This window comes from Ursus americanus, chromosome 8 (genome assembly GCF_024610735.1).
Source record: "Ursus americanus isolate L20-20 chromosome 8, mUrsAme1.1.p, whole genome shotgun sequence".
NCBI classification, from domain to species: Eukaryota; Metazoa; Chordata; class Mammalia; order Carnivora; family Ursidae; genus Ursus; species Ursus americanus.
The window spans coordinates 4769201-4782814 of NC_142134.1; the positions used below are offsets into that span (position 1 = coordinate 4769201).

Below are 13614 nucleotides of genomic sequence, written 5' to 3' on the forward strand. Positions count from 1 at the left end.
TGAGTGGACAGTAATTATTTGTTAATTATTGTTGGATTACACATCATCTTGGGTGCATATTGTTAAGTGCTAGAGCCATTAGAATTCACTGGTAGCTGGTAGCTCTTTATAAACATTCTTCAAAGAATTAAATGAAGCTTCCACTGGAGACAAAAGAAAAACCGAAGTTTAAGCCATGATTATTCCCCTATCTGACCACACAACGGAGTTGTTCACACTTACAGAAGGGCATCCTTTACACTCGCTCTGGAAGTCCTGTCCCACAATGGGAAGTGCCCTGTACTCTGAATCAACTGCTTTAATTATGGCTGCAACCTGCTTTCCGGGTGTCAGACTTGGACCTGCTTCAGTGGTCTTCAGCTCTAATTTCTGCCTGCACAAGCGAAGAAGAGAAATATCACATTAGCAGCTTTCTTTTGAGTGAACAAGTTACTGATTGCCATCCTTTTGGCAAACCAGATACTAATATATTCACACTATGTAAGTCCATGTCTTTCAAACTGCAATATCTCAGTAGCAGAAACCTCAAGATAATTATAAAATCTTTCTGGAACAACAATTTTACTCAAGGGTTTGAAAATCTAAGTCTAGATTTAAGAGAATATAGGGAAGAAAACTTGCTTGGATGCTGAAGAAGATATATGATGTCACTTCTTTTAAATTTAGCCCTGCTTTCTGAAAATATCATCCACACAACAACTTATTAACTAAGACTATTAAGAAATCTTATTTACTGAAAATGCCTTCCATGATATTTTTGCCTGAAATGCTTTTTCAGAACCTTGTCTTTCTCCCGTCAAGAGGTAGAGTCTGCATGCCTATCCTTGATCCTAGGGAGGACTCTGTGATTTCCCCCAACTAAGAGAGGGACAGTGGAAGGAAACTATGTGACTTCTAAGGCTAAATCTTTAAAGGAAATGTAGCCTTCATCTGGAATGCCAGCAGCGCACGTCCCTTTGGAGACTTGAGCTGCCATGTACAAAGTCTGACTCCCTGAAGCCGCCATTTTGAGAGCCCACATGTTGATAAAGAGAAATGCTTGGGGAATCTCAGTAGTTTGAGTCTTCCCAGTCCAGATAACAAATAGGTGAGGGAGCAACCTTTTAACCAGCTCTGGTCAGTGACTGCCACTGCAGAACAGACACCAAACAAGGCATTCCTCGCTGAGCCAAGGCAAGACCCAGAATTCTGAGAGAGAATAGTAAAAAGACTGCTGCTTTTTGTACCACTAAATTGGGAGTGGTTTGCTATAGGGCAGTGGAAACCTGATAGACCTGATTAGTAATTTAAAATATTTATTTTATATGAAAATACATGAAAACGATATGGTGCAAAGTAAAATGCAAAATTCTATCCAGATGAGACTTCAAAAAAATTTTCAAGCATTTATGGTTTGAGGCACTTTTCCCAAGACTCTGCATCCACTGTGCTCTGTTATTAGAGCTACTTAAGAGAAATCATTTGACAAGCGATGGCATAAGATAGAATATATTTAATGCTAGGAAGTCTCTTAAATTAAAATCTGAAAATGACATACAGTCTTAGATTTGAAAGTTCTAGTTCCTAAGCCCCTGAGAACTTCTGACCAGAGAAATTTTCTCACACTGAAATAACGGGCTTGAATATGGTATTATAAACCAAAAATACAAAAATTCTGTCATATCACTTTACTATGGAACTTTTTATGTGTTTCTTAACACCACCAACAACAAAAATCTCAAGGAGAGAACATGCAAATGCCACCACTTTTTAAACTTATCATTGGAAAGATCTGACAGAAAAATTAGAAAATAAACTAGAATGAATCAAGTAGTTTGCATTTTTAAAATGTAAATCTATTTAATAAATGATTGATACAATTTTAAATGAAATTCTATTAAAAACTATTTAATATATGCCATATATTAACAAAGAATCATGGAACACTACAACAAAAACTAATGATGTACTGTATGGTGACTAACATAACATAATAAAAAATTTAAAAAATAAAAATAAAAATAAAATAAATAACCCATGTGACAATGGAAAATGAAAAAGAGAAAAGAAAAAAATTTAAAAAATTAAAAAAAAATATGCCATATATTAGTGTAGATGATGTGAAAACTAAAGGTGAGCAAGACATAATCACAGTTTTCAAGAAGCTAACAGTCAAAATGAGGAAGCAATATATATATATATATATATCTCCTACATACATTTAACACTTCTAACATGTATATTTTAAAACCAAATATAATAATATATCAAAGAATAGGAAAGGAAATTTAAATTTCATCATTATCTTACTTTGATACTATATTGCCTGCAATGGTTTGTAGGAAATTCATCCGAAAAGCATGTGTCTCTTCTGCAAACACAGCTATAACAAAGCTGTCTTCTATCTTATAGGTAGTGACAGATGAGGCTTTTGAAGTGACACCCAAGATCTAAATAAATACATAAATAAATAAATAAACATTTGTCATTGTAACAATCAGTTTTTTATCTTTGAATCAAGCCAAATAGCAAACTCTCTTCTAATCTTCATAAGAGCTTCCTCTTAATACCTTCCCTTCACCACACAAACTTATAACATATGAAAATAAACCTTTTCATTTGGTACTATGTGAAACAATACCCTAAACTAAAAATTATAAATGCTCCCAAATTATATTGTTACCTTATTCTTCTATCATTTTAAATTAATCTTTACAAAATGTAATTATTTGGATGCCTTAAAGAGGCTGATACCGATCATACCTGATTTGAGGTTGTAAATCCAGACCTCTCTATTTTGCATGAATCCAAGGTCTTAATTTTGGTCACTTTGTCCTGATGAGCCTGGTATGTCACCTTACAATCCCCAGAAATATCTACCTAAAAAGAAAAGTGAAAATACAATGTTTGGGATTTTCACAGGGACCATTTAAATTCCAGTGGGAAGCAGCCTGAAAACTGGGGCTCCTGATGTTTCCATGGCTGAATTCAGAACAGGTACTCAGACTCAGCTCTGCCTTTGACTCAAAGTGGGATACTGGGGAGCCACTTAACTTCTCTAGTTTAACCTAACTTTCTTCATCTGTGACATGAAGGGGGTTGGTATAGACCACTGGATCCCCAGACTGACAATGCATCGAAACTGTCTGAGAAAACTGTTACAATACAGATGCTCAGGACCTCCCTGATTTATCGAATCAGAATCTCTGCAGGGAATCCATATCTTTTTTTTTTAAAGATTTTATTTATTTATTTGACAGAGATAGAGACAGCCAGCGAGAGAGGGAACACAAGCAGGGGGAGTGGGAGAGGAAGAAGCAGGCTCACAGCGGAAGAGCCCGATGTGGGGCTCGATCCCAGAATGCTGGGATCACGCCCTGAGCCGAAGGCAGACGCTTAACAACTATGCCACCCAGGCGCCCCAGGGAATCCATATCTTAAATAAGGTCCCCATGGGACCGTGAGGTACAGTGATGCCACTGAAATGCTCCCCAACGTTTTCTGCATCTCTATCATTTAGTCATTCCATAAGTCTCCTTAGTATAATGGATTCTAATTTCCTTCACCCTGTATTTGAGTACGAATTGGGGTAAATGGCAATTCTGTTTCACATGTAAATGAGACTTAATCACACTACTCACCTTTTCCGAGCATTACCACAGTAGTAAGTTTTACTGAATTTCTACAAATAGAAATCCATATGAGCAATTTTGGTAACTATTGACAAATAATATTCTGGATCCTTAATATTAGTAAGTACCTCGTTGGTGGTTCCAGAGCTTAACTGCATCTGAAATAGGCTAGCCAGGCCTCTCTTGAGATTTTCTATGGCCACAGGCTCATTTGGATATGAGTAGAACTCTTTGATCTAGGGGGGGAAAAAGACAAACATACATGAAGCAAAAATGCATCATTCATCAATTTGGTTAAATAATTAGCAGGAAAGATCAGATTTTCACCCCCATCAATCTGGGAGACAGAGATCTGTTACTCCAAAGCTGGGATTTCTTTTTTGTGAAAAGATGTTATTTAAGTTCCTAAGAAGCTAGACCATGAGAATATGAAATTTTGGGAGACAGATAATTAAGGCTCTGAACAAGATGGGCATAGCCTAGGGAAGGAAAGAGTGCCCTGATTTAGACTAGGATTTCTGTGAAAGCAAGAAGGATTGCCCAAGGAAGAGAAATCAGGAATATTTTCTTTGAACATATGAATATGTTCCCTACCTATAACTCTACTTGAAACAAAAATGAACCAATGTTTAAAATAACAAAGAAATCAGTCCTTGGAAGAGAATGGTAATTACCATACTTGACACTCATAAACTAGGACAGCCTCTAAGGGCTATGACAAGGGCCTACGCATGACCCCAATTAACGCCCACTCTTTCTGGCCCTCCAGCATTCACACTGACCCTGGTTTTAAGGAGATAGAGATGGTTGGAAAATTTGAGGTTGAGATTGCTACCATTGCATGGCCTGCCACAGGCACTGCTTTGAGTCCCTTCGGAAGGCAGGAAAAGAGGTTGAAATGAGGAGGATGACTGTGATTTGTCTGTAATAGTCAATGGCTTAGCTCTTGTTTGATCCTTGATATTTATAGGCCCAGGGGTGATAACGATGTCTCATACCATTTTGATAATTTAGGTCATGTTTAGGAACAAGAATAAAAATACAAAGAGAATTTTCTGGGAGGTCTGTCACTTTTCACCCTATATTAACTCCAAACACCTCACACAATTTAGAAGTAGAGGCTTCCTTATAAAAATTCCCAAGGTCTATGGTAATTATAGCTGAGCATTCCTATTGGAAATATCCTGAATGCCTTCCTATTCTCTTTAAAACCAACCATGATTTCTCAAGTAAAACAGAAAGTTCAGTAATTATGCAATGAATTCAGTTAATACCAATCTGAACAATTCAACCTATATGAAAACTCTCTCACACCTTAGAAAAGAATATTTTGCCTGAATTAGCCAAACAAGTGCCTCAAATCTCTATTTTTATTTTCTACATATACTCTGCCTAGTGACAAATTTATTAGGTACTTTATCCAGCAATCAATTTTAGTCATTATACTGAACGAACCTATAAATGTTGGAATTGTGTTTGTCCAGGTTAAAAAGGAACTGGGATGGTGACTTCAGTGTCTGAAAATCCATGGTATCATATTCTCAAACAAATCACTGGCAATTTCTCAGATCCAAGGCTGAGTTTCTGATGTTCTATTTTGTTAACTGGGTCTTCTTTCCTTTTCAGACTTACAGTGTAACTTCACTTTCAAATTTCTGTAAGTATATCTCCAGATTAGTAAAGGTTTTAAGTGGATCGCTTAAACCCAGACACACTTAGTGGCAATATGCATAGCCTATGACCTGTGACTTTTGTGGTCTGAGTCTTAAGTACCTCAGAAAGCAAAGAGGAGCCGTTAAATGGTGAAAATACTTGTACGGTCATCAGTATTCTCACTTTCCTTCCAGGCTATAAAATATGCCCGAAGTATTTATAGAAAGTTTTACTTAAAATTTCAGGAAACATAGTTCTCTGATTTAATCTTTGGACTACAGAAAAGATTAAATGCTCTTTTATCAATGGCCCATGCCTATGGATCAAGTTTTGATCTTGACTGCTAGATCTCTAAGAAAATGGTGTTAGCAACTTGTTTTCCCTAACAGATTGAACAGTGTAAACTAGAAGACATAAAAAGACTTTTTTTTCATTCTTCTATTAATTTTTATTGTTTCCCTGAAACTAGAAAAGTGGACAAATCTGTTTTTCCTCACTTGTATGACTGCTATCTTTAGGGCCTAAATACTGTTGTTTTAGTGTAGACCGATGAGATTCAAAGTAAAGACGGCTCTGGTATCTATACTAGCTAAAAGTCAAAACTGTTAGAATGGAGCAGGCTCCCGATAATTAAAAAAAATTATAAGTCAGAACTTTGCAGTTCAGTCCATGTGGCTGTCACAGCAATAATCTTAAATTCATTATTTCACAACAGGAACCAAGTTAAGTTTTATTACATTCAGGCTATAAAGCTGATTTACTTCATTCAGTTCTGAAATGAGCTCTGAACATCTGAGAGCACAGGACTCTTATCTAAATTCACAGTGCCAACAGCTTCCGGAAAGCAACAGTGACACCAGCTAGTTACAAACTAAGTCTTTAACCCAAGGAAACCAAACACAGAGGAAGATGGGTGAATTGTGGAAAAGGAGATGCAGTGCCTCTTTCTGTCAAATTTTGAGGGCCAATTTTGTCTTGGAATCAGTAGGGATTCATCATATTTTTTCCTTAGGAAAAAAATGCTTCTATACATCCCCTTAAGTTACACATTCTTTAAGAATAAGAGAAAGCAAAATTCCATTAACTGGCACAAACAGCAAAAATGAACAAAAAGAATCCCAGCACACAGACTAATCATTTTATTGAATTACTTAGCTGGAGCTGTATCTCTAAACATATCTTTGATGTGTATCTAACAGAGTATAGCTAGGGAATGACACATTGGAAAACAGACAAGTGAAGATATATAAGAAGAACTGAAGGTTTTCAAGGGGTCGGATTCCTTATGGAGGTTCAGCATGTAAAGGAGCCACACTGCCAGATTCAGAGAACAAATCAATGCCTAGAAACAACACAAAATAAAGGGCCAACTCAGCAGCCATGAGGTTAATTTAATCAATACTGACAGTGAAAACCAGAAATGGAAATCTGGTAATTATCCGGTTAATTGGATTAGCATTTCAGGCCAAAAAAAGAATCCATGCTATAACTTGAGGCATCTTTTGCCTGTCAGTGATAATCAGCTTAACCAGGAAACTGTCATGTTTCCAACTTCACCTATGATTTGTAGACAAAACTGGAGCCATGCCCAAACACCTGTGTAGGGAAGATGAGTGGGCGTGGAAAAAGGATGATGTGCAATAAATATGCATCTGAGTGCTTTAATGGGCTCTCTTTTATAATGTAAATATAGGAGCTTAAAACAGGGCTCTGGAAGGCCAAAAAAAATACATGCTGCTGAGCATCCTTGAAATCACAGAAATTTCAGGGGGTAAAACTGAATTTGAGTCTGGGGTAGAACACATTTTTTAAAAAAAACTGCCAATCAGCAGTTTAGCTTTTCCTTTCATAATTCCTCTCATAGTAAACTGAAGTGATCATTTAAATAATGATCTTTCTGACAGTGATGTGGCTGAAAATTCCACATGGCTTCTTAGTCTCCAGGGTCATATTTTTTTTTCCAACGAGTACTTTGTCATATCATTGATAGATACCACCGTGCACTTTAACCTGAGACTATCGTAAATCATTACGATCACAGCTCGTGCAGAATTGGCATGTTGGAGTCACCGAAATAATGATGTGGCAGCTCCAGCCCAGCCTTTGAACAGTGAGGGCACCGAGTCCTTTTGTGTGTAACAAAAGACTTTGTACTCAACTGCTATGCAAGGGGCTATAAAAGGGTAGATTGTCATTAAAACTATAAAAGCAACTAATATTTTATGGGCTCAAGTGTCTTTCCACATTGGAAAGCCAGAGATGAAAAAAACAGGTTTTCATGTTGTTGTGCCATATGAAAATCAAGTGAGTTAATAGATACATTGAAGGATAAAATAGGAATATTACAAGTCAACCAGAGAGGTGGTACTTCCCCAAATCCTTATAGCTGGAAGACAGTATAAGTAGATGTTTCCAACCTAGCCTCTGAAATTAGACATTCTGTTTTAATCCCACCTCTACCATGGCCACTTGTGTGACCCTAAGCAAATTTCTTCACTGCTCTTAACTTTGGTTTCCTCATCTATTACAAGATCCTTCCCAGAGCTCTCAGGAGGATAGAAGAGATAATTCATGTAATGCCTTCAGCCTCTGGTACACAAGAAGTGCCCAGTCTGATTTAGCTATTATTAAGCAAACAGTAACCAAAGCCATTCTCAAAGTTCAACTCATTTTGGCCCCAGGTATCCTTATATGCTCATGCCTTTAGTTTACAAACATTCATTGAGTCCCCACTATGAGCAAGGCACTGAATATACAGAGTTAAAGACACAATTGCTGCCCATGAGCTTACTCTGAATACTGACTATAGACAAATAAAGAGAGAATTTCCACATACTGTGAGAAACACCAAATAGAAATAAGCCCTAGGAGAGAATGGGGTTTGGGAGAATGCTGGGAAAGTCTCCTGGAACACCAAATCAGTCGATGCAAGGCATGGTTCTGGGTGCTTTGGGGAAGAAGGGAGTGGAAGGGCATGAAGGAGAGAGGGAGGACCTGGAATAAAGTTTTAAAGAGGGGTGGTTATTTCCAACTGGTTGGAAGGATATAAACTTTATAAAAGAAAGGGCCTTGTGAGCAAAGCCTGAGGCATGGGAAGTATTTTGACGAGGAGAAGAGAAGCATTCTTGAGAAGGGGATTCATATTTGGTTGTAGAATTAACAACACAAGAATCCCTTCTTAGTACTTTCTATAAAAGTGCACATCATTATTAACAATGTATCACGTCTGAAATTTATAATTAAAGTATTTGCTTTCACCTTTATTTTGAATCTAGAAATTTTAATCTAGAGACATTTTGGAGATGTGCAGCATTTTAACTCTAAGGATCTCTTACTGTTTTTCTACTTTGGTACCTAAAATTGAGTTTTCATCTTTACAGATACATTTTTATGTATGTCAATATAATATCTATGCTTTTCATAAACCCACGTATGTAATGGCTAGTAATTCACTGATCACAATTGTGTCTCAATTCCAAACATATTTAGACCATTTTTAATAGCCTACAATCAAATCATAAGTAATGCACACTTACAGACTTCTCTGAGCAAACTTCCAAATGGATATTATAGTGTTCACTCATTACTTTAATATACAAAATGCTTTTCAAAGTCATAGTTTTTAAATAAACTCTAAGTGCTTTTTTAAAAAATCAACTCTACCTTAGGAATGCCATGCCCTTTCAAAAGCTTCAGTTTTGTACATTAGCCAGATACTGATATTCTCATGAGTCAATATCATTAATCTAAGTTAGATCATTTCAGTCTCATAATTTGTCTACTTTCCTGAACAATGTACACAATCACCTGTAACGACCTAGTGTGTTATAATATCTTTCTAATCCTTCCTAACCTAATAAGGAATATACCTTTTAAGAATGCCTCTCAGTAAACAAATACTTAGTTGTACCATTAAGATTTTCATAAAAATGGGAAACAAATGGCTAAAAAATATAAGTGAATTCAATGCCTTGATTTACTTCTGAAGTATTTAATTTACAATCTCTATTTATCAGTTCTTGAAAAAGTTCCGTTTACTATGAAAGTAGTGATATCATAATTACTGCAAAATAATAACCACTGAAGGGAAGAAAAATTTGAAGTAGGAGAAAAAAGATGTGGGACCCCCAAAATCACTTTTACCTTTCCATGGACTAGATGAAGGAGCACAGGTCTTTGTAAAGCTTCCAAGTTTTCCTTTCTTATGATTTTGGGTGGGTTTTTTCCTTTGAAAATGTTCTTCTCTCCTCTCTGCTCGTTCGCATTTTCAACATTTACATCTTTCATCTGGAATCACGGAAAGAAACCTGTTAGAAAAACTTGCTATGTCTATTTCCATCACAGTCTCTTAGAAAATAAAATGGTAAAGCAATAAACAGGGTTGGCCATAATATATTCTGTTCTTTTTCAATTCATGATTCATAGGACTTAGCCATTAACTTCAAAAGAATGGAGAAGGTATCCAAAAATAGGGTTTTTGAATAAGGTAAAAACACTGATTCTTAAAGAAATCTGTGAATTCAGGTTTATAATAATTATGACTGGAAGGTCGCTCTTTTTTGTCAGTCACTCTCCTCGTTCATTTTGACTGTTGCTGTTTGCCTGGTTTCTTCACTTTCTTTACCTTTTTTTTTGAAAGGAATCCTAACCCATTGTATTTCACTTACATATACAAAATTAAAGATGAACAGTTGGTTACTGAACAAGGAAGTACATAATGTTTTCTGTAGAGTACTTTACAGTTCTATTGAGAAATGGCTCAGAGAGGTGGATGATGAAGTTTTGATCCAACTTGGAAGACACAACAGCTATTAGAGACGTCCAAAGAAGCAAAGATCACTGGGTACACATATTACAGTGACACCTCTTTATAAAGTTTATCAACAACTACTTATCAGTTACAAGGGAACAGATCTTTGTCCTGTGTACCTGTTTCACACTAACATGTAGAAGAATAACTGATTTTGCTAGAGAAATCTATTGGCTTTAGGCCCGTGGAAGCAAATATGGAATCACCACATATTAAAACTGAAAGTTTAAGGCCTCAGAGGCCATCTAATTTGACCTCCTTTCTTAACACATAAATCTAAATTATCATAACTGACTAAACACTGCCATGCAGGACAGCACCTGTTTCTTACCTCAGGAAGAACACAGAACAGGTTCATTTCCTCCTTGGTAATTCTATCTCTTATACGGAAGAACTGAGAAAAATTGAGAGCTCCTAATTTATCTCTTCTTTCAACTAGAGTGGTCTTAATTGTTTTTCACATGACATGGATTCTAGACTTCTCACTCCTAGAACATCTCAAATGATTTCTATTTTAATGTGCCTATTAATGCAAAATATAGAACTGGACATCATGCTATAGTTACCACCAGCATATGCCTTCTTTTGCTTGCTTCAACTACTTGGACAGACCAGATCACTTTTGATTAGCAAAAAGCTTCAAAACTGTAGATATACTTATTTTAGTGATAGATAACAAACTAAAACAGGTATATAACCAAGCCCACAAAAGTGTTGAATGATACACTTCGCAAAGACTTTGCTGACATCCAAACTTTGATCTCTGGTAGAAGATACTTACTGTGATTTGGATCAGTTGGTCATCATCACCATCAGGGTTCCTCCAGAGTAAGATGACATCCACATTAGATGAAATTCGGTAACCTACACTGTCTTGTTGTTTTCCTTTGCCCCGATCAAGAAAAACTTCAGTGGAATATGTGAGTTTATACAGCCGGTCATTATTTAATGAGAGACCAGTTGTGTGACCTGCATAAAGATTGTGACACAATTCAAGTCTCAGTTGCAAGGTACCTGTCAGGTCAGGGACTATGCTTTCTTGCTATCAAAGCATTCCTCATCTAGCATAATAGTGCCCAGTGGGAACTTAGTAATATTTGCTAAGTAAAAGATGGTTCTATTCTCCATCTGCTGAAATTATAGACTTGAACAACAAGAAGAACACCTAGCAAACAAATAAGCTTCCATTTCAGGAAATGTTTATATCCCTAATCAAAATCAGATTATCTAAATATTGCCCTGTTTGAGCCATAGAACATTTTTAAGGAAATGTCATCATTATGTTTTTAATTATATGAATATGATTTCTCTTCTCTCCCCAGTTTTACTGAGGTATAATGAGTATGATTTCAAGTAAAGGGTTAGCCAAGAATTGTTTTACAAAATTAATAAAAAACCATTTGCAATTAAGATATCATTTCAGTACAACAGATCAATGCCAAGGTAATTTTAGGGGTTAGAAGGCAATATTTAAAGGCTATCCCCTGCAATGTAATTTCTCTATTAATTATAGTAAATATATTACAGTTTATTTAACTATAGTAAACTTTTAGCACAAAGGTACATTCCAAGGCTACACATATGTAAATTTAAATTAGCTGTTCCTGAATGAAATAATGTTATACTACATAAAATCTTAGTACAGGCTTTAATATGGCAGGGGCAGTTTAACGTCAAATAGTATAGTGAGCCAAAATAATTGATATATGGAGCAGTTCACACACTCTCTAATTCAGCCTAACTTAACCCAAAGAAATGTGAAGGAGTAGGATCAAATCTTTCAAACCTAATGGGGTAGGTACCATTATTAGTCTCCTTTTATAGATGAGGAAAGGGAAGGGCATAGAGATATACATTTTGCCCAAGGTTACCCAGACAGTGAGTGATAGAGCCAGGACTTGAACCCAGGCTGTCTGGCTCTAGAGACTGTGCTCTTCCTTTACTATACACATCTAAACCTTTAGGTTGAACTCTTTTCCATTCCTAGGGAGTGAGCTAGGGACTCACCCACACATTCAACAAGGATATACTGAGCACCTGCTGGGTATAGGCACTTTTCTAGGCTCTGAGGTTATACCTGTTAGTAAGCCGACAAAATATCTGTCTTTGTGGAGCACTTGAATGAGGAAAAGATGGGCAATAAAAAATATATAAGCAAATTACAAAGTATTAGAAATGTTAATGAAGAAAAATGAAACAAGAAAGGGAATGGGAATGCTGAGGGGAAGACCTTCCTGAGAAGGTAATATTTTGGGCAAAGGCTATTTAGGCTAGCCACGTGGATATCTGTGGGAGAAGCATTCCCCCCCCTCCTACGCCCACACTTTTACCTTCCCCTCCAAACCCCTCCACACACACACAGTGTAGGGGTAACGGAGGAAGAGCAGGAAGGCCAAAGAGGCTGGAATTAAGTGAAAGACACTACAAAAGATGAGGTCAAATAGGTACCTATGGGTGACAGGGAGATTTGGAGGGACATTACTTAGAATTTGAATGAGATGGGAAGCCCCTGGAAAGTTTTGGGTGGTGAAGATATATGCTCTGACAAACCCCAAAGAAAGGAGATAAGGAGACAAGAAATAAGAACCTAGAAAAGCCAGGAGAAGGAAGTGTGGGAGGTGGGTATACTAAGAGTATGCATACAGAAACAGACTGTGTCCAACCACCAAATCAGGCAGAACCTCTGGTATAAGATACGGAAGACAGAAAAAGTCAGGAAAAACCTTGAAGGAGATAAAGTCTGTGACTTTCTCTTGCCTCCCTACCTCTACCTCTTCTGCATTTTACCTGGGGACACAGCTACAAGTTCAAACATTGGATTTCCGGCCAGGAAAGACAGCTTGGCCAGAGAGGCCTTCTTTTTATGATGCCTATTGAATTCCACAGAGGACATAAAGGAAATACATGTCTTATCTATCTGTGAGGACAGCAATTTTGAAAGGTAAGCATTATATGACAAGCTGAGAAAAGCTGACTCTGCTTTCAAACCAACATAGCAGATAGAATGCAGAATTTGATGTTTAAATTACTGAGATCTAAGTTTTGTGGACTACACAAAGGTGTCTTCCGGTTAAAACAACAATGACAAATTTGTAGGAAGGTAGCCTCTCTTAAATTTCAAAGATTTCCAAAGTATCATGTTGATCATGTTTTCCTTTTACTTTACCAGTCAAAAGAATGTGAAAACAGGGGCGCCTGGGTGGCACAGCGGCTAAGCGTCTGCCTTCGGCTCAGGGCGTGATCCCGGCATTGTGGGATCGAGCCCCACATCAGGCTCCTCCGCTATGAGCCTGCTTCTCCCACTCCCCCTGCTTGTGTTCCCTCTCTCGCTGGCTGTCTCTATCTCTGTCAAATAAATAAATAAAATCTTAAAAAAAAAAAAGAATGTGAAAACAGACAATATATTATAGATCAGTTCTTGACTATGATTTGGAAGTGATAAAACATCAGAAAAATTAGACCTCATTCTAGATCTTTTTCCTTTTTTTTTTAAGGGGGGGGGAGTAGGGAAAGGCAGAGGGAGAGAAAGAATCTTAAGCA

The 13614-nt window shown here is 36.9% G+C and overlaps 1 protein-coding gene across 1 annotated transcript in view; it reads right to left on the reverse strand.

Annotated features, from left to right (window-relative positions):
• MTTP (microsomal triglyceride transfer protein) overlaps positions 1–13614 on the reverse strand; it is a 45101-nt gene that overhangs the window by 28255 nt on the left and 3232 nt on the right. Inside the window, exons 2-7 of the mRNA XM_045792397.2 lie at positions 10856–11043; positions 9408–9551; positions 3740–3847; positions 2743–2859; positions 2290–2429; positions 223–373 (exon numbers count right to left, since the gene is read on the reverse strand). Of these exons, the coding sequence (XP_045648353.1) occupies positions 223–373; positions 2290–2429; positions 2743–2859; positions 3740–3847; positions 9408–9551; positions 10856–11043 (848 nt within the window). The remainder of the gene's footprint in view (positions 1–222; positions 374–2289; positions 2430–2742; positions 2860–3739; positions 3848–9407; positions 9552–10855; positions 11044–13614) is intronic.